This window comes from Podarcis muralis, chromosome Z (genome assembly GCF_964188315.1).
Source record: "Podarcis muralis chromosome Z, rPodMur119.hap1.1, whole genome shotgun sequence".
Lineage (NCBI taxonomy): Eukaryota > Metazoa > Chordata > Lepidosauria > Squamata > Lacertidae > Podarcis > Podarcis muralis.
The window spans coordinates 46,979,440-47,006,649 of record NC_135673.1 but is presented as its reverse complement, the minus strand read 5'-3'; the positions used below and the strand labels follow the sequence as shown (position 1 = coordinate 47,006,649).

Genomic DNA, 27,210 nt, shown 5'->3' with positions numbered 1-27,210 from the left:
TTGGACCAAGCCAGGAGGAGATGGGAGAAGAAAATACTTCTTCAACAGGGTGCATGGTTAGGTTACAGTTAGTTGCCAGGCTAAAACGTTCTACTTCCACCAGGCCTTTGGCTGATTAACATCCTTTTAAATATGTTTGTCGGAGGGGGTAGGGGTCAATGGTTTTTGTTCTTGTTCTTATTAATGGATGTTGTGTTTTTATGCTGTGAACCACCCTGAGATCTGCAGCTGAAGGGGGGTATACAAATGAAACAAACAAACAAACAAACAAACAAACAAACAAACAAACAAAAACGGACTTGCTCCCACAAGAGGCAGTGATAGCCACCAACATGGGATGCTTTAAAACAGAGCTTCATTAATGTGTAACCCAAAAATTTTGGATCTGCTCCAAGCTGAGGCTAAAGTTCTGCATTTGTTTCGCTGGATTTTTGGATGTTAACTTGTAACCCCAGTTTGCTGTGCCAATTACTCAGTTTTGGGGTGTGTACGTTTACGCCACAAAACGTGATTCGCAGCACAAAACTTTGGCATCAGTTTGGAAGGAACCCAAAATTTAGGGGTTAATGAAGCTTTAAAATAACTTCAGGCAAACTCATGGGGGAGAAGGCCACCAATGTTGTTTTCTGTCTCTGAATACAGGTTGCTGAGAACCACAAGTGGAGAGAGCGCTGTTGTGCTCAGGCTTTGCGGAAGGCTTCCCACTGGGGATCTGGTTGGCCAGTGTGAGAGCAGGATGCTGCCCTAGATAGGCTGATCCAGCAGCCTGGCTCTTACGGGACCTCCGGAACAGTGTTGTCAACATTTTCAACTGCTCCCTGCCCCTTTAACAGCAGTGCTGTCATGCAGAAATTAATTTCTGATCACTTGGTCTCATTTAGGGGCATTGCTAGATTGCAAAAGTACACCTCAGAGCACAGACTCCTGAGTGGACCGAGATGGCAGTTGTCTGTGCTCCCACAAACACCCTGCTTTGCAGGATCTCTAGCTGCTATGTAAAATAAAGTTGCTGTTGTTTTTGGGAAGTGGCAGAAAAGCCTTGGGACTCAACCCCCCTGAGCTGCTCCCCTAGCAATGGCCCGATGCATGTCAGTAAAAGTTTCACCAGGGTCATTTCAGCGCACCTAGTTACTGTAAAAAAATAAAATAAAAGGTGCTGGTGTAATGAGATCAGTAAAACAAACAAAATGTTGACCACACTGAGAGCATTAACAGGAGTGGCTGCTGCCTGACCCTCCGCCTCCAGCACAGAGGAAAGCACCACGCAGAGAGCACCCCCATCTTCTGTGCCAGGATGCTACAGCTCTGGGCTCTAACCTTCGTGTGCTTATCCAGAGCTGCAATTTGGGAGAACACAAGGGAACTCTCAGCTGCTCTTAAAAGTGTGAACACCAGACTATGTTAACCGGGATGCTTTGCAGCACCGCCAATGATGCAAGCTCTTGGCTGCTGTCATCAGCTGCCAGGCTCATCGGTGCCAGCAGACCCACCCTTTCCCCTTCCTGAGTCCAGGAGCGGTTGGGGAGGTTGGCTTAAGAGGGACTCAGCATCCTGGCATGCTCTTAGAGATCTCAAGGCTTCTAAGACAGCAAACAATAACACTTTCCTAGTCTGGGGCAGAAGAAGATAGCCTGTAGAACCAGTTCTTTTCTCCTTGAAATGATCAAGGTGAGGGTACTGCAGCTAAAAGGAGCCACTCTTGAAAGACCAGCTGGAAAAAGCATTGGTGAGATGGGAACAAGGGCTAGGTTAGCGACAGCCCTACCGTAGACTAGGCGCAAGACATTTTGGCAGCAGAGTCCGAAAGTTAAGAGAAGTTTGCCAAAACAGCCAGTTTGCAGTGCCTCATAGTGGGGCCAAGCCTGGTCTTCTGCCCCCACCCAAATGCATCACAGCATGAAGAAAACACTTTTCATTATTTCATATTTATTTCATTTTATCATTTTATTTGTTTACCAAATTTCTATACTGCCCATTATCCTAGCATCACAGGGCAGCTTACTATATAAAAACACAAACATATATATCAATCATTACATACTGTATTTTTCGCACTATAAGATGCACTTTTCCCATCCTAAAAAGTAAGGGGGAAAGTGTGTGCGTCTTGTGAAGCAAATGCAGGCGGGAGGCTCTGCTCAGCACTCCCTTTAAAGAGCCGCGTGGAGCGTGTGTGCGGCTCTTGGGGGCTTTTCCCCGAGGAGGGAGAAGGGCTGCCCCCAAGAGCCGCACACACACTCCACATGCTCTTTAAAGGGAGCATGGCTCTTGGGGGAGCCTTATCCGCTCGCAGCCTCTCCCGGGCAGGGGGAGAATTCATGCCACTGCCTGGGAGAGGCTGCACGCAGCTATCCCATAAGCCAGGACAGCAAGCGGGATCACTGCGCTGTGATCCCTCTTGCTGTCCTGGCTTCTGGGATTCAGAATATTTTTTTTCTTGTTTTCCTCCTCCAAAAACTAGGTGCGTTTTATGGTCTGGTGCGTCTTATAGAGCGAAAAATACGGTATATAAAAACACCCACACCCACCATACCCTACCTCCCATTTAAAAGGCCATAGATTGCTTAATTAGCCAAAGGCTTGGGATGAGAGGAATGTAATAATAATAATAATAATAATAATAATAATAATAATAATAATAATAATAATAAATTTATATCCCATCCTGCCCAGCCGAAGCCGGGATCAGAGTGGCTAGCAACAGTAAAAATAACACCGTTTACATAAAATCATAATCAATTAATTGAAATACATTCTAAAATCAATTCAGAGTCAAATTAATGGCAACCATTGGGCTAGAGTTCTATGAGGATTACAGAAGGGGGGGCGGGTCAGACTGTGCCTTGGCCAAAGGCCTGGTGGAACAGCTCTGTCTTGCAGGCCCTGTGGAAAGATGTCAAGTCCCACAGGGCCCTAGTCTCTTGTGACAGAGCATTCCACCAGATCGGGGCAACGGCCGAAAAAGCCCTAGCTCTGGTTGAGGCCAGCCTAACCTCCCTGTGGCCTGGGATCTCCAAGATGTTTTTATTTGAAGACCATAAGGTCCTCCGTGGGACATACCAGGAAAGGCGGTCCCGTAGGTACGAGGGTCCTAGGCCGTATAGGGTTTTAAAGGTTAAAACCAGCACCTTAAACCTGATCCTGTACTCCACCAGGAGCCAGTGCAGCTGGTATAGCACCGGTGAATGTGATCCTGTGGCGAGGACCCTGTAAGGAGTCTCGCCGTGGCATTCTGCACCCGATGGAGTTTCTGGGTCAGTCTCAAGGGCAGCCCCACATAGAGTGAGTTACAATAATCCAGTCTGGAGGTGACCGTCACGTGGATCACAGTGGCTAGGTCAGGGCGAGAGAGGTAAGGAGCCAACTGCTTAGCTTGGCGGAGATGAAAAAATGCTGCCTTCGTTATAGTTGCAATCTGTGCCTCCGTGGAAAGGGAGGTGTCGAAGATTACACCCAAACTCTTAACGGACGGTGCTGGCACTAATTGAGCTCCCGCAAGAGATGGGGGTTGCCCGTCCCAACCCCATATCGTCCCGACCCAGCCAAAGGACCTCTGTCTTCAAAGGATTTAAGTTCAACTGGCTCCCACGTAACCGTCCAGCCACAGCTTCCAGACATCTGATCAGTGTGTCTGGGGCCGAGTCATTTCTAATGTATTTTGAACTGTTTTAATTTGCTTTAATTGTTTTTAAATTGTGTGGGATTTTTGTTGTCTGGGTCCCTCCTCCAAATAGGAAAAGCAAATCGAATGGAATTCGGGGTGAGGGTAAAAAAAAATATACAGGGCTAAAAATTGAGTTACATCAATGAAACAAAATGGCAGCTAAGCAGAATGCTGCCTTCTTGGTGAAGATGTGCCAGGGATGAAAATAAGGTAGATGCATTTAAATTTATGGCACAACAGAAGAAGCTGGGCCATAATGTGCCACACTTTGGTCTCCCCCCCTTTTTTTTCACAAATGGGAGGGAATTATTTTGTTCCCGGTAATTCAATGCATCTTATGAGGACAGCTGCCCAGTAGAACTCAGGAGCCTCAACAAACCTTGTACATCAACATCACCAGCAACTGAGGCCAAGTCCAGAGCAAGGAACTGGGTATGTGGAAGGGGCCTTTTATAGACCTGAGAATCATGGACCCATGGATCTATGAATCATGGATCCATGATTCTCCAAAGACAAACCCAGACTCTCCCCGGTCCCTTTTAGCTGCCATGCATGTGGAGAAATGGCAATCCAGCGCATTATAAGGAGATGTGTCTTAAAAGCTAATTAAGACAGGACCTCTGAAATTGCTCTTCCCTCTCCAACTCCAGTCATATCATTCCAGGCTACTGTAGATGTTATGAGATCAGGCTTATTTAATTCATTATTTAATTCATTATTATTATCTACCGAATCCAAGAAGCCATTAGTAGATCACTGCCTGCTGGTTCATCTTCTGCTGCTGAACAATCTTGCCAAAGCCACCTCTGCCCACATCGTAGTCTGTCCGGTACTCATCTCGTACCTGGAAGAGGAGAAAAATGAGGCAAACGTCTTACAGAGACAGATACAAGGACCAATATTCTGGGCATATTGATGTCAAGAAGGCATGGGGGTTGTGCGTGTTTTAAGTGGCCTCTTATGACCAGAGCAGAGGCAAGGCCCACCAGATTGATGGTGGCCAGTATTCTAGGTGGAAAAGAACACTGGGATACTAGTGGGTTTTGCTTCATAGCCCAACACGGCTGGGTCGCCTAGAGATTCTCCCAAAGAGCACAGGGTTTATCCTAGAAGACTCAGTTTGCTTTTCTCACCTTGTCTGCAGCCTCCAAGTCTTGTCTTAAGTCCATTCTGACAGGATGGACTAACAATATTCTAACAATAATGGCCTGATAGCCTTTACTGAAACCTAGTGGGATGAGAATCATGACTGGAATGTAGGAACTGAGGGGCATAATCTGTTCAAAAGGAATAGACCAAACAGGAAGGGAGGAGCAGCAGCATTGTATATAAAGGATGGGTACACTTGTGAAGAAGTCCATGACCTGGAGCATGGAAAGCAGATTGGGAGTATATGGGTAAAAATTATAGGAGGGAGAAACAACAGTGACCTTACTGCGGGTGTCAAGCCAGACTGAAGACTTGGACGATGCCTTACTAGAGCAGATTACCAAACATTCAAAAAGGAAAGAAAAAATAATCACGTAGGACTTCAACGTCACCGATATCTGTTGGGACTCAAGCTCTGCCAAGAGTGTAAGATCTGACAAATTCCTCCATTGCCTCTCTGACAATTTTATAAATGACTTGGACGAAGGAATTGAGGGGATGCTCATCAAATTTGCAGATGACACCAAACTGGGAGGGGTAGCTAATGCCGCAGAAGACAGAATCAGAAATGAAAAGGACCTTAACAGGTTGGAGAACTGGGTGCAAGCTAACAAAATGAATTTCTATAGGGACAACTGTAAGGTTCTGCACTTAGGCAGGAAGAACCAGATGCACAAATATAGGATGGGGGACACCTGGCTTACTAGCAGTACACATGAAAAGGATCTAGGGGTCTTGGTGGACCACATCCTTAACATGAGTCAACAGAATGATGTAGCAGCAAAAAAAGCTAGGCTGCATCAACAGAAGTATAGTCCCCAGATCGAGGGAAGTAATAGTACTACTCTATTCTGCCTTAGTCAGACCACAGTTGGAATACTGTGTCCAATTCTGGGCACCACAATTTAAGAAGAATGATGACAAGCTGGCACGTGTGCTGAGGAGGGACAACAAGATGATCAAGGGTCTGGAAACTAAGTCTTATGAGGACAGCTTGAAGGAGCTGGGTATGTTTAGCCTGGAAAAGAGGAGACTGAGAGGAGATCTGATAGCATCTTCAAATATATTAAGGGCTGTCACATGGAGGAGGGAGCATGCTTGTTTTATCCTGCTCTGGATGGTAGGACTTGAACCAATGGCTTCAAGTTGCAAGAAAAGGGATTCTGACTAAACATTCAGAAAAACCTTCTGACAGAAAGAGCTGTTTAGCAGTGGAACTGACTCCCACAAGAGGTGGTGGACTCTCCTTCTTTGGAGGTTTTTAAGCAGAGGTTGGATAGCCATCTGTCATGGTTGCTTTAGCTGAGATTCCTGCATTGCGGGGGGGGGGGGGGTTTGAACTAGATGACCCTTGGGTCCCTTCCAACTCTAAGATTTTATAATGAAATTTGACTTTGCTCTTGCAGGGCATTTAGCCAGCGAACCCCAGACTGAGAATGTAGGGTGGGAACCCTGGGCAGAGAACATACCCAGATGAAATCAGGTCAAATACTAAATTCTCAGAGAAGCCTTTAAAGCTTGAGTAAGACCAGTCGTAGGCCAGCTCAAATAAAACTCCGATAGGCCACTTATTGATAGAGAACAGCAAGATTCCAGCAGCACCATCAATGCTAATTGAACATATGTAGAGCCATACAGAGCTCTGATGAAGCCTGCTTCTGCTCCCAACAAATGATTTGGTCTTTATGATGCTAAAGGAATGCTGGTGGATACAATAAGAAATGAACTTGGAATGCTTCTGGAGAAAGCTATGGCAGTTTCGGTGAGTTGCAAGGGAATGGAAGTCCTGCACTAAGGTGGGGGAAAGTGTGTTTTTCACCTTTGTGCTCCAGGAATACAGACGATAAAATCTTTGCCTTCCCATAAAATGAGACCCATAACTGTGTATTCCTGCAGCCCTTGTGTGGGGGTGGGCTTTGGTGTGCAGCTGCCACTTCATTCCAGATTGGTAGAGCACTCTAACGGATGAGCAACCCTTACCTGGCCACCTGTTTTCCCACGGCCATACTGCCGCCCTTCCTTAAACCCAGCATCCCAGTCTGTTCGAATGATGCGGTCGTCCAGACGGGTTCCATTGATGAACCGCATGGAATGCTCTGCTTCTGCTCTCGTGTAGTATCTGGAACGCTACTTTAAAGAAAATTCATATTGCTAGAGGGTTTATGCCAGCTGGTTATAGGCCGATGAAGGGGAGAACAGGCAAGCTGAAAATCAAACAGCTCATAACCTCCACAAGTTCAGTTAGCAGGTAAACCATAATAACCATGCCATGCACTCTATGTGAAGTTGCCTAATGGAGTAGAATGCAGCAGCTAGACTGCTGACGGGGACAGACAGCCAACAGCCTGGATATGAGTCCTGGAAGACCTTCTCTTGCCTTCCTTGTCATTCCTCACTTAGCTTGGAAGCACAGGGCCCTGAATGACTCCAGCTACAAAAGCTGAGGCTGCCAAACAGTCTCTGAGGTGGGGTATTGTTTAGAGTTTTGTTATTGCTATTAATATTTGTACCTTTAATGTAAGAATTCAAAATAACCTTAACAGATTGGAGAACTGGGTACAAGCTAACAATTTAAATTTCAATAGGGACAAAGGATCTGGGAGTCTTGGTGAACCACAAGCTTAACATGAGTCAACAGGGTGATGCAGCAGCAGCAAAAAAAAAAAGCTAATACTATTCTAGGCTGCATCAACAGAAGTATAGTGCTCAGATCAAGGCCACTCTATTCTGCCTTAGTCAGACCACAGTTGGGGAAGACACAAGATTTACCCACCCGGGAAGAATGGCAGATGAAGTTGATGGATTATATGGAACTGGCGGAAATGACTGGCAGAATCCGAGACCAGGGAGAAGAGTCAGTGGAAGAAGAATGGAAAAAGTTTAAAGACTATTTACAGAAATATTGTAAAATTAATGAATGTTAGAAGAATGTTGGAATGAAGTTATATGGCTTTAGTAGAAATGTTATAAGGAATTAAGTATAAATAGATTAATAGAATATTAAAGGAAAAAATAAGGTTAAACGTGACGTGTTAAGATAATTATAGGACAGAAAACAGGGGAAGATGGAAAGGAATTGCTGAAATAATTAATAGAAGTGGAATACAAAAAGGGAGGTGTGAGGAGGTCGTGAAAATATGTGAAAGAAAGATAAGATATTGAAAAAAATTTTCTTTCATTTTTTTGATGTGTTTTTAAATTGTTTTTGTTTTGTCTTTGTACTGTATTTTTTTCTGTAGTGTTTAAATTGTCGTAAAAGTAATAAATATTATTTTTAAAAAAACCAACAAGTCTGTCTCATCAGCACAGTGATTTATGCTTGTGCAATGGGATGTTCCCACTTCCCCCTTGTGCCCACTGCATCCTCCTCAAATCTGCTCTAAAGGGTTTGGAGAACGGTCCGTCCCCCCCGAACAGAGTTAGGGGTGCATGGGTAGAGGAGAGGAGGGAAAATTCAGCTGCTCAAGGATAAATGTTTGTACTGACAGAACAAGTTACTTAGAGGTACATTGGATTAATACTACTACTACTACTACTAATGATAATAAATATTGCCAGGGGGAAAAAAATAAATAGTCAGACCACAGTTGGAATACTGTGTCCCGTTCTGGGCACCACAGTTTAAGGATGCTGACAAGCTGGAACGTGTGCAGAGGAGGGCAACCAAGATTATCAAGGGTCTGGAAACGAAGCCTTATGAGGAGCTGGGTATGTTTAGCCTGGAAAAGAGGAGACTGAGGAGATACGACAGCCATCTTCTAATATCGCAAAGGCTGTCACATGGAAGAGAGAACATGCTTGTTTTCTCCTGCTGTGGAAGGTAGGACTCAAACCAATGCCTTCAAGTTACAAGAAAGGAGATTCCAACTACAGTGGAATGGATTCCCACAAGAGGCAGTGGACTCTCCTTCTTTGGAGGTTTTTAAGCAAGAGGTTGGATAGCCATTTGTCATGGATGCTTTAGCTGAGATTCCTGCATTGCAGGGGGTTGGACTAGATGACCCTTGGGTCCCTTCCAACTCTATGATATTATGATTCTAATATCATAATTTATGTGGAAATTGCTCAAATTTGTTATTTTCCCATGTGTTTTTCTTAGTGTTTATAACGATTTTTGCTGTTGATAATTAGGTAAATCAATTTGTGTTGCAAGTATAGAACATGGTTTTAAGTATGGAAAGAGAGCACACAAATAAATGATGGTGATGATGATAAACATGCAGCACCTCCCATCTACACTGGCTCCTAAATATGGCCCCAAATCATTAATATAGAAATCAAAAAGTGGGGGCCAGAACACAACGTTGCTTCATGCCCCATGATGCTTAAAAAACATTAGTGAGACCACCCACAGTCTACTTCAATTAATAGAAGGTAAGGATACTCCACGAAACAGAAGCCACAGGGGGTTTTCTTCACTTTGTCTAGCCCCATGACTATGCGCTTCACATCCCCACACTTGGAGAAGAGCTCATGAATTTGTTCCTCTGTGGTGTAGAAAGAGAGATTGCCCACATAAAGTGTGCAGGAGTTTTTCAGAGTTTTTTCTTGCAGGTAACAACTTCCCTGGGAAAGGAAAAGAAAAATGGAGAAGCATAGATAATGTCACCTAAAAACCCATATTCCTTTTTAGATTGTTTAGCACCATCAGGTTTTAAGAGTTGTGCAAAACCAAGATGCAGTGCATACACAATGGCTTAAACATTAAATGGGCAAGATAAAGCTGGAAGAAGGGATTTTGTTTACAGAGTATCTATTGTTATTTTTAAAAAGTACACATTCACTACTGTCTCTAAGGTGCCTGTTGGACAGCTTCCTTTTCCAATGAGCCTTTCAGGTGGAGATGCATATCAGCCTTTGTACCAGATCCGAAATGTGCTTTTTTTGTTGATTGCTTCAGGGTGCTTTGTGGGAACCATAAGCGGAATAAATACATACATACCCAGTGCTGGATTTACGTATAAGCTAAACAAGCTGTAGCTTAGGGCCCCACTCTCTTGTGGGCCCCAAAAATTTTTAAAGGCAAATGCACATTTCCAAAATATAAAAAACAAATAAAATAAAACCTACATACAGCAACAGTGTTTTGTGTTGTGTAGGCTCCTATGCTGTAAGTAATGGGCTCCACCTGCTAGCCTGCTCCCTAAAATATCACCGGTCTGCTCATCTCTATATAGAGGGGGCCTACATTCTGCATATTTTGTTATGTGCAAATGGCTTTAGATACCAGTTAGGTCCATCAATGACCATATAGCATATATTCAACACAAAAAAGCGATAAGGACAGCTGGACATATAAAGGGCCTCATTACTTTCAGTAGCTTAGGGCCTCATCAAATCTAAATCTGGCCCTGTACGTACCGTCGTCCCTCAGTGGATTTCAGAGGACGAAGAAAAAGGCACACGGGGTCGTGTTTTTTGTTGTTGTTTTTTAAGGAGGGGGAAAAGGGAAGAAACAACAAGAACCCCTGAGAGAAATCCCAAGAGGATATTGGTGCTCTTGTCTATGGTGCTGAAAAGAGCGGGAGAAAAAGCTCCAGGCATGGCCGGAATAGCCCCGTCGGTTGGAGCCCGGCGCTCTGCGCCCATTGCAGCCATGCGTCGTGCGGGGGGGGGGGGTGGCTTGCTTGGACGGGATCGCCCCCCCCCCCCGGAAGAAGGCACGGGCGCCTCTGAGCGCGTGCAGAGCGAGCCCCGGGCGCTACCTTGAACTGCTGGTCCCGATAAGTGCTGAACTCGCAGTACGAGTCGCTGTTGAGGCCGCTCAGCGTCGCGCTCAGCAGCCCCGACATCCCTCCTCGCCCGTCCTCCGTCGCGCCCAGAGACCCTTCCTTGTTTTCCGAGGAGCCCTCTCGCTCGCCTCGCCGCCCGGCAGAGAAGCCGGCCAATGGCAGAGAGGGGCGGGCCCGCCGTGCCGCAAGGGCTGCCGGGTGGCGTAGTTCTCTCTCCCCCTCCCCGCCCCCACTCGCCTTCTTCTTCCTCTTCTCTTCCGGTCCTCCGCCCCCGCCGGAAGCACGAGGCGCTGAAAGTATAAAATGAAGGCGGGAAGGGAGCGAGCGGGGGGGCGTGTCTTGCCGCGTGCTGGGCGCGTCGCTTGTCGGCGGAGTCAGACATGGAGTTCGACATGGAGGAGGTACAGTAGCCCTCCCGCGGGGCCGCGCCCTTTCGTTCGCGTGCCCTTCGCTGCCGCCTCTGCTCTCGAAAAGCCCCTCAGGCGTCGCAGCCCTAATACGAATAATTAAGAAGAATGTTAATAATAATAATAATTAATTCGAGGGTGGGAGAAGAACTGCAAAGCCAACGCTTGCAAACTAGCTCCTCAGGCATAATAAAAATAAAATAAAATACATGGGCAGGAGAAGAATTGCCAAGCAAGGTCTTGCAAACTGGCCCCTCAAACAGTAATAAAAATTTAAAAATATGGGTGGGAGAAAAACTGCAAAGCAAGGGCTTGAAAATGCCCCCTAGAAATAGTAATAAATATATATATATATATAATACATGGGTGGGAGAAGAACTTAAAAGCAAACGCTTGCAAACTAGCTCCTCAGGCATAATAAAAATAAAATAAAGTACATGGGCAGGAGAAGAAATGCAAAGCAAATGCTTGCAAACTGGCCCCTTCAAACAATAAAAATTAAAAACTATGGGTGGGAGGAAAACTGCAAAGCAAGGGCTTGAAAGTGGCCCCTAGAAATAGTAATAAAAAAATATAAAATGCCAGGGTGGGAGAAGAAATGCAAAGCAAATGCTTGCAAACTGGTCCCTCAAACAATAATAAAAATTAAAAACTATGGGTGGGAGGAAAACTGCAAAGCAAGGGCTTGAAAATGGCCCCTAGAAATAGAAATAAAAAAATATAAAATGCATGGGTGGGCAAAGAACTGCAAAGCAAGGTCTTGCAAACTGGCCCCTAAGATGTAATTATTATAATACTGCAAAAAATGCATGGTTGGGAGAAAAACTGAAAAGCAAGGGCTTGAAAATGGCCCCTCAGACATAGTAATAAAAAAATAAAATGTATGGGTGGGAGGAGAATTGCAAAGCAAGGTCTTGCAAACTGGCCCCTCAAACAATAATCAAAATTAAAAACTATGGGTGGGAGAAAAACTGAAAAGCAAGGGCTTGAAAATTGCCCCTCAGACATAGTAATAAAAAAATATAAAATGCATGGGTGGGAGAAGAAATGCAAAGCAAAGCAAGCCATTGAAAACTGGCCCCTCAGACATAAAAACAACAAACTCAGTGCTACAGTAGTTTCAGTCAACAAACTAAAGTTTCTGTAATTTCATCCTGTGAAATTTAATGCATTAAAAAATTAATATAAATAAATAAATAATTTCGGTGCTGTTTTTCCCAGCTGTTCCTAAGGAGGAGGAGACTTAGTGAAGCCCTTGCAAAGAAGCTACTTCCTACCTTCCTGCTATAAAACCCACACTTCCTTAAATTCTTTAGTATTTTTATTCCTCCTACATGTGGAGAATTCCAGGCAACTCATAATGAAGATGAAAAAAACACTTTTAAAACACTTTCCAGAAAGGAAATGTACACTGCACATGCTCTGAGGCATTTGTTAGACCCCTTCTCCAGAGAGTCAGCTTGGTGTGCTGTTTGCTGGGGTGGGGTGAAAGTAAGGAGATAACAGTTAAAAACATCCCCATTCAGCTGTGATGCTCACTGGGTAGAGCACTGATGGCAAACACACATTAATAGTGGGTTATCCTGGGCAAGTCAACACTTTGCAGCCAAATCTGCCTTGCAGAGGCGTGGGAATACAGTGGTGAGGGGGGAGAACAACACGCAGTCTGTCATGTGATTCTTGGGAGCTCCTTGTGGAAAGCATGGTGTATTACAAGGAGGAAATAAGGACTCCCTAGTTACAGAGTATCTTCTAGGAATGCCTTCCGTGCTACAGGCCTGATTATTCGCTGAGCACAAGCCTGATACTGCAAGGGCCAAATTCCTACGAAGTTAAAATGATTGGACCCCACTCCTTGTGTATAGCATCAGTGCCCTAATATTTGTGCAGTGAATCTACTTTGCATTACACTTAACGGCACACAGAAACTTCTCAGCTTCACAGGGAACAAAGCTTTCAGAATGTTTTCAGAGCAGTTTAGGCAAGTGGACCGAGTTGCTTGCTTCTCTTGGGATTGAAACCTCATGTGGATCCTGCAGTCCTGGTTGTCTGGCACAGACTGGACCAGGAAGAAGTGCCAAGAAGCAAAAGTCGTTAAAGAGCCCAAAGGCAAAATAGCTAACAAAAGATGAGAGCCCATGTGATGCAATGGTTAAGAGGGCTGGACTATGACCTGGGAGACCGTGGTTTGAATCCCTACTTAGCCATGAAGCTCACTGGGTGACCTTGGGCCAGGCACCATCTCATAGACGGTTATGGTGATGAAATGGGGAGCATGAGGACGACACACACACCACCTTGAGTTCTTTGGAAGAAAAAGGTGGTGTGTAAATTGCTGAAAGGATGCAAAATAGGCTAGGGACTGAGAATCAGGAACCTGAGAGGTATAGGCAGAGAAGTAAGGTTTCAGGGGAAAGGAAGATGGATACAGTCTGACTTGGAACTAACCAGCCATTTTTATTTACAGTGGTGCCTCGCAAGACAAAATTAATTCGTTCCGCAAGTCTCTTCGTCTTGCGAGTTTTTCGTCTTGCAATGCACGGTTTCCCATAGGAATGCATTGAAAATCATTAATGCGTTCCTATGGAAACCGCCTTCAGACCAGGTCCAGGGACAGTCTGTCCCCCGACCTCTTCTGAAGGCTGGGGGGGGGGGGACAAGGAAACAAGGGCTTTTCTCCCCCCCCCCCAGCATTTTAAAAAACCCCGGGACAGCGGAGGACTTCTCCGCTGTCCGGGGCGATTTAAAAGCCCCTGGGAAGCCACTGTCCTCGGACCTCCTCCGAAGCCGGGCGGCGGGGCGGGAACACCTCCCGCCGCCGCCCGGCTTCGGAAGGCTCCTCCGAAGCCGGGCGGCGGGGCAGGAACACCTTCTGAAGGCCGGCGGGGGGCAAAAGTCTTTGCTCCCCCCCGCCTGCCTTCAAAAAAGTTTCTCCGCTCTCCCGGGAAGGCAGGCAGGGGGGAACAAAGACTTTTGCCCCCCGCCGGCCTTCAGAAGGTGTTCCTGCCCCGCCGCCCGGCTTCGGAGGAGCCTTCCGAAGCCGGGCGGCGGCGGGAGGTGTTCCCGCCCCGCCGCCCGGCTTCGGAGGAGGTCCGAGGACAGTGGGGAAGATGCGCTGCGCTTCCCCGCTGTCCCGGAGATTTCCCTATGGGCTTTCGTCTTGCGAAGGAAGCCCATAGGGAAATTCGTTTTGCGAAGCGCCTCCAAAACGGAAAACCCTTTCGTCTAGCGGGTTTTCCGTCTTGCGAGGTGTTCGTCTTGCGGGGCACCACTGTATTTTGGGACTGCAGGTTTCTAGTCATATCTAGTAGTAGTAGTGAATGTGAATCACTGGAGGAAATAATGCAGTAGAATCTGTAGATGGGAATAACTGAGGAATATAAACTGAAATGTTTCTCTCTTTTCTCTCCCCCCCCCTTTTTTTAAAAAGCCGTTTTTCTCCGTGGAAGAATTGGACATAATTGACCCAGTTATGGAAATAAAAGGTATATAAAATATTTGCATAAAGCTAATATCTTAGGTCCAGGTAAAATGTTAAATACTCTGGGCAATAGCCATTGCTTCCCTTTCCCCCGTGCTGTTTTATTTCGTTCCTGCTGTTCATTTCAGTGAAGCAGTCTGCCCCTCTGCAGATGATTTCCTTAGCAGATTGCATCTGCCACCCTGTTGCACTCTGTATTTTAGTCTAATCCACACCACTGCTTGGAAGGAGAGGGTAAGTTAAGTGAAGGCAGCTGTGCCTTCTCGTTGTTCTTGTCATAGTTTGGCATCATGGTTACTGTAACTTAATAACTGAAAGGGCAAAAGGGTGTAGTGCATGTTTTTAAAAGCATACGTGAATATGTCATAAGCACAAATGTCCTTAACAAGCATTAACTCACTAGGTTACCAAATACACAGGCTGGTCCTAGTGCTTATGTTTGTTAGGGTTGCCAGCTTACTAAAATATTTAAAGATGCAAGGCACATTTTTATCATGACAAGGGGAAGGCATATGGAGGCTGCCTATGCCTTCTTGTTTGCATGCTCAGAGGATGCAGGTAAACAGGCAGGAACAGCAAGGATGGGGAGAACCAGGGGGCTCCCACTCTGGGGTGTGGGCTTTGGCAGGTGCCAGACAATGTCAGCCTATGATGCCAACCCTGAATAGAAGTTCCATATAGGACATCTGTCTGTTCAGCTTCCCTTGGAAAGCCCTATTTGTTGCTGGAGTGATGTGGAGAAAAAATAAGCTAGCTGCCTTCAGTCTACTTTGTAATCTTATTTTACTTATTATTTTTCTTTCAGAGCAAATTGAAGGACTGATGAAAAAAGAGATTGTAGTGGATGTAGACACTCTGCTCGGAAAGACAGAGACAGTGACTAGAGGATCCATTACCAATATGCAGAAGGTCAAGGTAGACACAGAGACTGTTTTGTTAAAAACAAGTTGGACTGGAAGTTGGGGGAAATTGTCTTCCTAGAAATCTGATTGGTATTTGGGTGTAGTCTGATGTTCACTGTTAGATAAATTTTTAATACCCGGCTTTTACTCAGTAATGAACAGTACAGTCTTTTAAAGGCCTGCTCAAAAATAAGTCCCACTGAATTTAATGGGACTTATTCACAGGTAATTGGGTTACTTAGGATTGCAGCCTGAAACAATGAGCAATACAGTGGTACCTTGTGTTGCGTTACCTCCAGGTTTCGGAATCTTCGGGTTACGGCTATGGCAAACCTGGAAGCGGTCCTCCAGTTATGAAATTTTCAGGATACAGCCAGGCCTCTGGAACAGATCCCATTCGTAACTGGAGGTACCACTGTATTAGGAAATGCATCTGTGGCCAGAAACAGTCAGATAGCAGAAGAAACATCAACAACATTAAAACAGACCTAAAATACTGTTACATGCCACCCCAGTCTCCAGAGAGAAAGATTTCAGGGGTTCTGGCATTTCCCCAGCATTCAGTATCCTTGGAATGGAGGTCTGCAGAGACTGTGGTGTCTTTAGAATATATGGTTTTATTCACATATGCAACCTCTACATAGGATGGGGGTCACAGTACGAACACTGCAAAAGACCTTTCTTCTCCATTAGTTGCAGCTTTGCGTCAAGCACAGATCAAGCATGTCTTTGTGTCTACAGCTTCCAGCTCAGTTCAGACTCACATCTCTGGCTATTGTTCTTTGGATATCTGGAAAGGCTTGGTTTTGTTTTCCTAGTAGCTAGGAAGGCTTGCCCATTTGTTCTGTGGGCACAGAGTGACTTCTTTGGTTATGCTAATCGTAGCTCTTAACTAGTCAGTCAAAACCATTTCCTTAGCAAAGGAATGGGTTTGGCAAGCTGGCTCTTAGGCATTCTAACCCTGCTCCCCAACGGGCACATGCGCACAAAACACCACAGGTTTGGAGGCGGCACCGGGAAGCATCTTTTTTGCATTTGAATTTTTATTAAAGCTTGAGAGAACAGCAAAAACAGTACTGTATACAGAAATGAATATCAAGCATATTTTAAACATGTGAACTTCCCTGAGACCTGTAGGCACAGGGCAGGCATGTTTAAAGTCAGTTTCGGGGGCCTGACAGTCAGTTTAATCTGGCCCCTTTGGCAGTTTATTTGCTAGAGTAAAATCCTTAAAAAAACAACTTTAGGGTAAAATCATAAAAAAAAGCTCAACAACTTTGGGTGGCCCTTACTTCATCAAATCTGGCCCTCTTTGAAAAAAGTTTGGACACCACTGGTATAGGGTGATATACAAATTTAAATGATGATGGTGGTAATAAAGAGGAGAAAATTAAAGCTAAAAGAAAGCAGTTAAAGATGATGAGAGAAGGCACAGGGGGTATCATCCAGACTGACTCACTTTCCAAACTCGTAACAATGTGTTGTTAAAATGCCTGGATAAATTTTAAAAATGTATTTGCCTGTGGTCGGAAGCTGTAGCAGAGGCTCATTCACTAGGGCAAATGAGGTACCACCCCACCAACCACAGTCCACTGTCTGCCAACCTAGACTTCCTACTTCCAACCAGTCCAAGGGCTGCCAGCTGTCGGCTTCCTCCTCCTCCGCCATCCCATTGATAACCTAGCAGAACTAAGCAGGGAGGAGGATGGGGACTAAAATTGAAATAAGTTGTCTGTTCTGTCATTAGCTCTGGCTCCATCTGCTGTTTGTCTTCTGCCTGCAGCTTGTGTCCTAGTGGGCAAAAGAGTTGGTTCCTAAAGGGTCTCTCTGAAGAAAGCATTCTGTAAATAGGGCACCAAAACCAAAAAGTTCCCATTCAAGTTACCTCAGAAGGGGCAGTCACCTGGTTGTGGGCTCTTGGGGATCTAAATGTCCTTGAAAAGTTCGTTCCAACCTTATGCATGAGTCCATGTTATGCAATATTCTTTAGGGTAGAATGTGTTTGTGGCTGATAGAGTGGCGTAGCGTGGGTTGTCAGCACCCGGGGCAAGGCAAGTAATTTGCGCCCCCTAACCCATGGATTTGCGCCCCCTAACCCGTGGATTTGCGCCCCCTAACCCTAACCCCCAGATGTTGCGCCCGGTGCGGCTGGCACCCCCTTGCACCCCCCACGCTACGCCACTGGGCTGATAAAATATCTTGATGTGACACAGCTTGTATGTTCATGTGTGTGACAGAAGCGATAATCGAGAGCGATTATCGGAAGGGAGAACATATGGTGTCTTCTGTTTTTTTATTCACTTACATCGTCATCTCAAATCTTTGTATGGAAAAGGATACCATAATGTGCTTAACAGTGTGACAAGCTCCCATTCCTCCTTTTTCCAGTTTCCAGGAGGATTGTACAGCTCTGATAATTGGGATGCTTTTCCTAGAAAACATTTCAAATGGCTTGTATGGATTTTCACAGGCTTCAATTTCCGCCCCCATAGGTTGAAGAAACTGCACTCAGTTTATGGAATTGGACCACGGCAAGAAATAAAAACTGTGTTATGGCTGATGTGCAGAAAGTTCAGTGTATGTATGACATCACTGCCATAAACACTCAGCATTTACTGAAAAGAGTAAAATATTTCCTGTTACTTTGAAATTTGTATAAGTCTCAAAAGGGGGAAGGGGTACTGCAAATGACAAGGTCTCCAGACTTGCTGTGGGTACCACTGCCTGGTTTTGTATTTTTAAATGAAAGCACACTTTATGATTATTATTCTTTAATTGCCACCTAGAGACTGACCTAAATTAGGACAGGGTGACTGGTGTACTGAAAGAAGCATGTCTCACTGGCTAGTAAGGATGTGGAAATCTGACAGCCTCAGGTCTCTGTTTATTATTTTTCCAGTTTTAAGTTCAGCTCTGCTTATTTCCACATCAGTTCATGAATACCGGTTTTTTTAAAGCCTTCAAATCATCAGATTCTTAGGCTTAGAGCTGGCATGTCCAACAGGTAGATTGTGATCTACTGGTGTTCCTGGTAGATCCTGGTTGATCTCTGGCCCCTCAGCGATCTCCTTACAAAACAGCCCCCAAAAGCCCCCAACTTTGCCTTTCCTAAAAAAGCTCCACAAATTTGGCTTCTTAAAGAAAGCTCAACAACTTTGGGTAGATCACTGCCAGTCTTTTTATGACAATGGGTATATCACTGCCAGTTTTTTTTCTGTGAGTAGATCACAGTCTCTTGGGAGTTGGATGTCCCTAGCTTAGAGTTTCTCCTAATATAAACATTCTTGTATGCAATTTTGCCAGATGTTCACATTTTTGTGACACAATTTACCCCATATATGCATTTTTGTATCTTTTTTTTTTGCCCCAGTATATGCATGCTTATGTGCATTTTACCCCAGTATATGCATTTTTGTTACACTTTACTTGGTTGCATAATTGCATTAGAAAGTTCAGAGAAGTGCAGATTTTGAAGTGCGGCTATGTTTAAGTGCAAACAGAATCAAATTTCTTCCCCATCCCCTACTTGCAAGGAAATATGCTGACCTCTTCCATGTTTAGTGTACTTAGTGGTGTTGACAGCAATAGATAACATATGTCTGGTGTTTAAGCATGTGCATATTGTTTTACAGTGCTCCACGTGGCCTGCAAACTGATGAAGTTCTCTGAAGGGGATGATCCTTCTGAGCAGAACATGCGGAGGCAGATTTTGGTAATTGCAACTAAATAACATACTGTTACTCTCTAAAGTTTGATTCAGCTTCCCAAAATGTTGAAAAACTAAATGGCCTATAAAGTTGCAACTGTTGCCTTTTTTTTCTTATACTGATAGATTTCAGTTGGAGCTACATGGACCTTAAGAGAGTGCTAGAAACAAAGAAATTGGTTTCAAAGTTTCTTTAAACTTGCCTGGGAAAATATCATATCCATTATTTAGAAAACGTTTGCAATGATTAAACAGTAATAATAATTAATGACTCAAATGACGTACCAAAATGTGTGGTTAGATGTTTTGTATTTCACTCCTGTTCTTTTATAATGTATACAATCATGGAGTACAAATCCCAGCCCCTTCCCCAACCATAAATGTTCAGTACATTGTTTTACTGTCTGCATTGTTCCATAACTATGGAACTATGGAACAATTGGTATCTGAATCTCCAGTCCGGTTGAATAGCTCTCTGGAGTCTAGTGGAGTTTTATTTCTTTAACATCTTATACCAAGGTATCCGTCCATAAGGAGCCATTAATTCCTGTCATTGAGATCCTTCCTCTTTGCTTACTAATATATGTAATTTAATCCAAAGCCCTGTGCTGCAAAAGTCATTTTCAAAATCGTTTCTGTTTATTCTTAATTGTTCAGTAAGTTTTTTTCTGCCAGTGCCAGGATCCACACTTGTTTATACCTGGTTGTTTTGTTTCAAATATTTAAATGCAGGTACAGTGGTATCTCAGGGACGTGGGTGGTGCTATAGGTTAAACCACAGAGCTTAGGGCTTGCCAATCAGAAGGTTGGCGGTTCCAATCTCTGCGACGGGGTGAGCTCCCGTTGCTCGGTCCCAGCTCCTGCCAACCTAGCAGTTCGAAAGCACGTCAAAGTGCAAGTAGATAAATAGGTACTGCTCCGGTGGGAAGGTAAACGGCATTTCCGTGTGCTGCTCTGGTTTGCCAGAAGCGGCTTAGTCCTGCTGGCCACATGACCCGGAAGCTGTACGCCGGCTCCCTCGGCCAATAAAGCGAGATGAGCGCCGCAACCCCAGAGTCGGCCACGACTGGACCTAATGGTCAGGTGTCCCTTTACCTTTACCTTTACCTTTACCTTTACAGTGGTATCTCGGTTTACGAACAGCCTAGTATACGACCATTTTAGATTACAACCAATTATAACCTGGAACTGAGTGCTCCAGGTTCTGTGGTTTTTTTTGGATTCTGAACAAACTCCGTTTGTGGCTGCACTTCTGTTTTGGGTGCCACACTTCCGTTGTCTGGCAGCGGTGTTTCCTGCAGCTGTGAGGGAGAGAGTTGTGAGCCTTCCAACCATATGGCTGGCAGGCATGCAGCTTCCCTCCCAAGCTTCTGCGGGGATTGCTCTCCTCCCTCAGTGGCAGGGTTGGCGGGCTCACAACTCTCTCCCTTGCAGCTGTGGGAGGAGAGCAAGCCCCGCAGAAGCTTGGGAGGGAAGCGTCCCCTCAGCAATCTGCAGCTCAGCTGCTTTGACAAGAGGGAGATCTCAAAAGATCGTGCTGATTGGGGCATTGGGCAGAAGTGTCCCCTCAGTGAGTTAGCTGCCTCCTCCCCCCCCCACACACACCCCATGCGTGCTCCTCATCCTTTCAGTGTTTTTCCTTCCCTCCCCACTTAAGCCCCTCTCCTGCATCAAGTTAGCCACCTCCTTTCCCACAAGCACCCCATGCGCGCTCCTTGCTCCTCCAGTTGTTTGAGTGTTTCCACACACCCCTTAAACTCCCCCCTCCCGTCTTGTCCCTCCAATGGCAATGGGTAGGTCACTGCCAGTTTTTGATACTGGATAGTAGATTGCAGTCTGGTTTATTGCTTTCATTTTATGGATCAATTGTCTCATTAGATAGTAAAATTCATACAGTGGTACCTCAGGTTACATACGCTTCAGGTTATATACACTTCAGGTTACATACTCCAATAACCCAGAAATGGTGCTTCAGGTTAAGAACTTTGCTTCAGGTTGAGAACAGAAATCATGCTCCAGCGGCACAGCAGCAGCAGGAGGCCCCATTAGCTAAAGTGGTGCTTCAGGTTAAGAACAGTTTCAGGTTAAGTACGGACCTCCGGAACAAATTAAGTACTTAACCCGAGGTACCACTGTATTGAGTTGCTGTTTTAGGGGTTGCTTTTCATCGTCTGGAGAGGATTAAACAATTTTCCATTACTTTCTATGGAAAAGCACACCTTGGTTTAAGTCCACTTTGGTTTAAGGCTGGACTTCCGGGACGGGTTAAGGTTGTAAACCAAGGTACCACTATATTTTATAATAATTCTAAAGTATTTGCTATTTGCAGTTTTTTATGAAGCAGAATGTCAGGTAGGGTCTACCTCACATTTAACAAACAGTTTTATTAACATGGCTAATGAACTACTTTATTACCACAGTTAATAAATTATAGGTAATAAACCCGATGATAGACGTTGTGCTCACATGCTCCCCTGTTGGTCCTCCTTGCATGCACCTGCTTTTGACACTTCTGTTACGGCTTGTTTAAACCACAGCTCCCCATTACACCCAAAATGGGGAACTGGTTTATTCCTGGCTTACTTTCTAGGATATGAAACGGGTGTGGCTTCATGTCCTGATTAGTAGACCAGTACTGCACCACTTCCCTAGTTTGGTATAAACAAATTGCAGTAGTCCTCCATCCAAATTGAAGTCCCAGGTCCTGAGCACTGGGTAGGGTAGTTGCGTGCAACAAGATTAGCCACAGGCTGGGATCCAAAACAGCAGCACTTGTCAAGAGCCAGAGGAGCCTCCAAAACAGGAAGCCCAGGAGAAGCAAACGTCAAAAAGTCATAAACCAATGTCCATAACTGAGTGCAGTACAGAAGACTTGAGTCGTCGCACATAGGTTTGGAGGTCCGCCAAGAGGTAGAGCAAAGAAGTCAGGTTAGAAAAGTCTGGGAGCTGAAAGATGTGTGTTGCTTCAGCAGCTGCTAGTCATCAAGTGAGAACTTGCATAGTCTGGTCTCTCAAACTCCATCCAGGACCAAGTGCATTTAATTCTGCTCTTGAGCAGCCCTTTACTGCCAAGGACCCCCTTGCTCATGAGCTGTTGTGTTCCTCTGAGTTTCCACGTAGGGGGTCCTTTACTGAGTGGCCACCTGACCTTCCTGGCATGCTGTCTGGAGCTGGGAGGTGAATCAGACTCAGACTGAGAAGCATATGTGCCAGGGAACCTTCCTGTGGGTCCTTCCAGGACAGCCTTTGGAGGAAGGCCTGGTGAGGTGTCTCCATGGATATTGAGGCCTTTCGGACCAGTTCTGGAGTTGGACTGCAATTTCCTCCTGGGAAGTCTGGGTCTTTTTAAGAGGTTGAATCGTCCTGAGTCAGGTTAGAGCCTGGCAAGATACTGCCAGACCAGTGGTCCATCTAGCTCAGCATTGTCTAGCGCTGGATGGCAGCGATGCTCCATGATTTCAGAATGCAGTCCTTTCCAGTCCCAGTAGTGCTGTCCGGGAAGGATGTGACAGTTGCACTTAAGCAGGTGCACAGAGGCATGAGGCTATGCATGATGGGTGAGCATGCAGGTTTGATTCTTGGTCTCAGCTCAAAAAGCCATAAGCCAGGATCACGATCTCTAATTTAAACCAGCCAAACTGTTGTAAAGGTCTCTCGATTCTGTTATTCTATTGAAAATATGTACTGGTTTTGTAGGATTCCATAGAGGCCAATGTCCATGTTTTGTTTTAAACTTACGAATTTATTTTATGATCCAGATGGCTACAAAGACTGGGAAAGGCTATGCGAATGTTGGAAAATCTGATCTTGCCAATGAATTTTTTGAGATTGCTTTGGATGTAAGTTTGTGCCTTCCTGTGCAATAATGTTTTTTTGGTGTGTTTTTAGCAAATACCATGGTTTGTTGGTTGTTTTTAAGCATATTACCTGCTTCATTTTGCAGAGTCTGAAACAACTGTACGCTCTGCTGAAAAAGAGGAGTCCTAGAGAGATTGATATTTGTGAACACAAATCTGATATAGAGAAGGGCATGTTCAAAATTATCTCTTTCCAGGCTGAATCGGTACGTTGGTGCAAAAAATAAATGCCAAGCTGCTGTGGTAGTGCTATGGCAATGTAATGAGTGTTGTCTTCATTCGTATTGTTCATATGATGTGCTTTCTGCAGTTCACTGGCTTCCAACATTTTTAATTCATAGAACTTGACACACTCTTTCTGTGAACGTGTTTCCAATACAAACATAGTTTTCTAGAATTTTGAAACATCAATTTAAAATTGACCTGTGGCACAACCTAGCAGTTTACTGGCCTGTTCTTTTGCTTTCTCAGGCAGTTGCTGAAGGAAATCATCAGAAAGCAGTCACATGTGTTCTTCAGTGCAAAAACATCCTGATGAGCCTGCCACAAAAGGTGAGTATCCATGAGACTGTCTTTATAATATTTTTTAATGCATTTGTACTCTATTCTGTTGCAGTGGTGCTTCACTGAAAATTAGGGGAAATGTTTCAACTATTCCACACACATCTTGGCCTTTTAATACAGCAGTACATTTGTTTCGTATATTTGCAGACCTGTTACCTCTCCCGCCTGTGCTATAACTTTGGTGTGGAAGGATACACACAGAAGAGATATGAAGAGAGCTCCTTTTGGCTCTGGTAATTCAATGAGTAGTCTTTTGCTTATTCAGTATATATTTATAAAAAATATTTATGTACCACTATTGATTAAATAATTGGAGCGATTTACAGTGGTACCTCAGGTTAAGAACTTAATTTGCTCTGGAGGTCCGTTCTTAAGCTGAATGGGGCCTCCCGTTGCTGCTGCCACGCGATTCCTGTTCTCATCCTGAAGCAAAGTTCTTAACCCGAGGTACTGTTTCTGGGTTAGCAGAGTCTGTAACCCTGAAGCGTCTGTAACCTGAAGTGTCTGTAACCTGAGGTACCACTTAAAAACCATTTAAATCTTAACATCATAAATTTTTATTGAAAGATGCCTTCTGAACCACCTGCATAAGCCTGACTGAATAGAAATGGTTTCCGCAAGCATTAAAATGTTGCAACAGAAGGTACCTGCCGATAGCATATGCTGCCCTTTCCTCCCAAAAAAGGACAAGCAGGCATTTTCCTCCCCTAGGCTATAGAGATAGAATGTCCTGTCTCGGATATACCAAAGCCAAACAAGCGTTGGTTTGAATTGTGTTGTTTGGCACCATCTAGTGGCTTAAAAAGTTGTTTGCAATTGCAGAAAATCTAGTCTTGTGAGAGAGCATTTTTCCAAGGCAAGTTAGCATCCCTTGGAAGGTGGAGACAGCAGCTTGGGTGGTTTGATGAAGAGAAGCAGTGACCCGAGAGGGTACAGCAACTCTTTCCTTCTGCTGCTGCACTCCAGATTGAACCCTCCCAAAGCTGCTTTTTTCTTAAAGGAAGCAGACATTAGACCAAAGTTGAGGAACCCATGACCTGTCATGGCCAGTGAACAGGGGATTACACCAGTACAGTCACACTTCATGTTGCATCTGCTTCAGGTTACGTGTTTTCATGTTGCGTCCCGCGGCAACCAGAATGAGTTACTTCCAGGTTTTGTCGCTCATGCATGTGCAGCAGCACTAAATTGTGCCGCATGCGTGCACAGACGTGGCATTTCGGCTTGCGTCAGTTCTGTGTGGAACCCGGAATGGATCCTGTCCGTAACATGAGGTTCCACTGTACATCTTTTAAAGTAAACAGTGTTCACAGAAAAGCTCCATCATGAATTTATTTCTGGTAGAGGAAGAGGTGAACAATCTTGAATCCCATCTTGTCCTAAAATATAATTCATGTTGGATTTTAAGCAGCTGACTAGGTTGCTTATTTGCTGGTACGTTTGCTGACATAGGCTCCAACTTGTCCCTTGAGATGGCAGGGACAGGCTAGGACACTTATTCCTGACAATATTCATTTATGAGTAGACAGCCAGCTTCAAATTTGCCATTTGAAATAAGACTTGAACACTTTCGTGTGAGCTGATTATTCATACATGGGCCCTGGATTTTTCTTTCAACTAAAATTTCATGGAGGACTTTTAAGATGGAGCAGATAGCAAAATTGGGGAGATGGGTCTATGACTGAAGAGCCCTCCATGGAGAGGAGGACCACCTACCATTCAGAGCATTGGGGAATCTTCAGGTGATTAGTAAATGACACCCCATTGAATTCACCATCTTTGCAGTGGATAATCTACAGTATAATTTCTTCACTGTGGAACATTTCATGTAAAACAATAAGAGAAAAATTGGTACCGTGGACTGGATATAGTTATTCTTACACAGTATGCTATTTCCTGTGAATATAGCCAAGTGGGTCTTTTCTATGCTATGAATAATCAGCTAGTCTGTTGTCTGTTTCCCCCTTTTCAACAGCCAGAGTTACGAAATTGGAAAGATGGATAGGAAATACTCCAATGGAAAAGCAATGCAGGTGAGAAATCTTTATAAACCACATGTAGCCCAATGGAGGAATCCGTTTTCCTCTGGGGTTAGAACGGATTCATTTATGCCAGCCTTTTGAGCTTATATATTCATTTATTTTTAATTGTAGGCTAAAGTACTGCGGTTACTAAGTAATGTCTATCTGGATTCGGGGATAAGCGGTCATGAACACAAAGCTCTTGTGGCTGTCACCATGGCTAATGAGGTGAGGGAGCAAACAGCTGTTTGAAAGACACGGGATTGAGTGAGTTGCTTGTGCTCTAAGCATATGGATTGGATTTGTTTCTGCTGAGAGTTAAGTGCTGCAGTCAGTGGAGCTACTCCAGAAACAGTATCTTTCCCCCAAGCCTCTTGGCTTTTATCACTAAACTCTACATTTCAGTCTGAAACAAAATTTTGTTCTATCTTCACCTCATGACTCAAACAAGGGTTCACCATTAAACTTACATTTGGAAGCATTCGTTTTTCCATTAACTCCCCTCCTGGGTAATCTTGAACTTTTGGTCTGCAGAAGAGTCCTCTGTAACTTGAAAACTTGTATACTGCATTGTGAACATTGTTTGATCTTAATGAACATTTTGTCACTGACCCTAAGAGTTATGTTATATTGAACCATTATGGCTGTATGATTTTAGCAGGAACATAGGGTTATGAAGTGATTTTGACACAATGCATCTGGTTTTCCATGAAGGTTGTGCACAGTTGCCAGACATTTAAGACTTATTACACGGAATGGAGAATTCAGGGTTGCCTTACAAGGTGTGAGGCCCTTTGCTGTTTCACATAGAGACATGAGAATTCAGGGCTGCTCTGTGCAGCAGCTTTATTAGCAGTGTAGTACCAATTCCTACTCTCAAAGCAATAGCTGCATAATGTGCTTGGAAGAGTAATTTACCTGCTATTATTGCCCTGTCCAGGGGCATAGGAGTCTTTTCCTTTTATGCCCTCTTCCCCTTGTAGCGGCAGAGTGAGGGAGTGGCTTCCATCCTTCTTTGCTCCTTCTTAGTTCATCTCAGAGGTCAGCAAATATTTTCAGCAGGGGGCCAGTCCACTGTCCCTCAGACCTTGTTGGGGGGGAGCGGACTATATTTTTTGGGGGGGAAATGAACAAATTCCTATGCCCCAGAAATCACCCAGAGATGCATTTTAAATAAAAGGACATTCTACTCATGTAAAAACAGTGATTTCCGGACCATCCACAGGCTGGATTGAGAAGGCGAATGGGCCAGATCCAGCCCCTATGGTCTATCTGATTGTGGCTGATGCCAGCGTGGGAGTGGTGTGGGGAAGTATGGAGTTTATTTGTTTTGTTTACAAAAGAGCAGATGTGTCTGCACACCATACATTTAAAGCACATAACTTCCTCCAAAGGGTGCTGGGAACTATAACTTTGTTCCCAGGATTTTTGGGGGGAAGTCAGGTGTTTTTAATGTATGGTGTGAATGCAGAGAGCGAACAGCATCCTCCTTCACCCCTTTAAATGATCTTTGGTGTGACGGGCAGCTGATACTCCTGGGGTCTCTGCTATCTCAGAAGAAGACGGGATATTGGAGACAGTAAAGAGGCAATTTCTCCTCTCCCACTCTCCATATGAGAATTCTGAAAAAAATAAAGAATATAGTTTTGAGGCTCTGGGGTGAGAAATTATAATCGCAGTGCTGGCTGACTTGTTGCTAAGGATGTTTAAAATTATTCTAGGAGATT

At 44.6% G+C, this 27,210-nt stretch overlaps 2 protein-coding genes across 6 annotated transcripts in view; one reads left to right on the top strand and one right to left on the bottom strand.

Moving 5' to 3' along the window:
- Positions 1-1,909: 1,909 nt before the first annotated feature.
- LOC114589088 (nuclear cap-binding protein subunit 2-like) lies at positions 1,910-10,691 on the bottom strand. Its single transcript, XM_028715124.2, has 4 exons — positions 10,519-10,691; positions 9,198-9,379; positions 6,794-6,932; positions 1,910-4,508 (listed from the first exon to the last, which is right to left on the bottom strand). The coding sequence occupies exons 1-4, from the start codon at positions 10,603-10,605 to the stop codon at positions 4,410-4,412; spliced, it is 507 nt and encodes a 168-aa protein (XP_028570957.1). The 5' UTR covers positions 10,606-10,691; the 3' UTR covers positions 1,910-4,409.
- A 128-nt stretch (positions 10,692-10,819) lies between these two features.
- The window catches only part of TEX11 (testis expressed 11), a 44,688-nt gene continuing 28,297 nt past the window's right edge, over positions 10,820-27,210 (top strand). For 2 of the 5 annotated variants that reach the window (XM_077922090.1, XM_077922087.1), the window contains exons 1-11: positions 10,820-10,946; positions 14,383-14,437; positions 15,239-15,348; positions 17,828-17,912; positions 18,968-19,047; positions 22,800-22,880; positions 22,985-23,104; positions 23,370-23,450; positions 23,610-23,695; positions 25,438-25,495; positions 25,616-25,711. In XM_077922090.1, the coding sequence (XP_077778216.1) occupies positions 10,926-10,946; positions 14,383-14,437; positions 15,239-15,348; positions 17,828-17,912; positions 18,968-19,047; positions 22,800-22,880; positions 22,985-23,104; positions 23,370-23,450; positions 23,610-23,695; positions 25,438-25,495; positions 25,616-25,711 (873 nt within the window). In that variant the 5' untranslated portion in view covers positions 10,820-10,925. Of the gene's footprint in view, positions 10,947-14,382; positions 14,438-15,238; positions 15,349-17,827; positions 17,913-18,967; positions 19,048-22,799; positions 22,881-22,984; positions 23,105-23,369; positions 23,451-23,609; positions 23,696-25,437; positions 25,496-25,615; positions 25,712-27,210 lie in introns of those variants that run through there. The other 3 variants (XM_077922088.1, XM_077922091.1, XM_077922092.1) reach the window with 3 other exon arrangements.

Bases quoted from the DNA above. Each gene is read 5' to 3' on its own strand.
- LOC114589088 (XM_028715124.2), bottom strand. From the start codon at position 10,605: ATGTCGGGGCTGCTGAGCGCGACGCTGAGCGGCCTCAACAGCGACTCG. The intron at 9,380-10,518 runs GTAGCGCCCGGG...TTCCTTTCCCAG, and splicing joins ATCGGGACCAGCAGTTCAAG to GGAAGTTGTTACCTGCAAGA. The intron at 6,933-9,197 runs GTATCCTTACCT...GTAGCGTTCCAG, and splicing joins TGTGGCTTCTGTTTCGTGGA to ATACTACACGAGAGCAGAAG.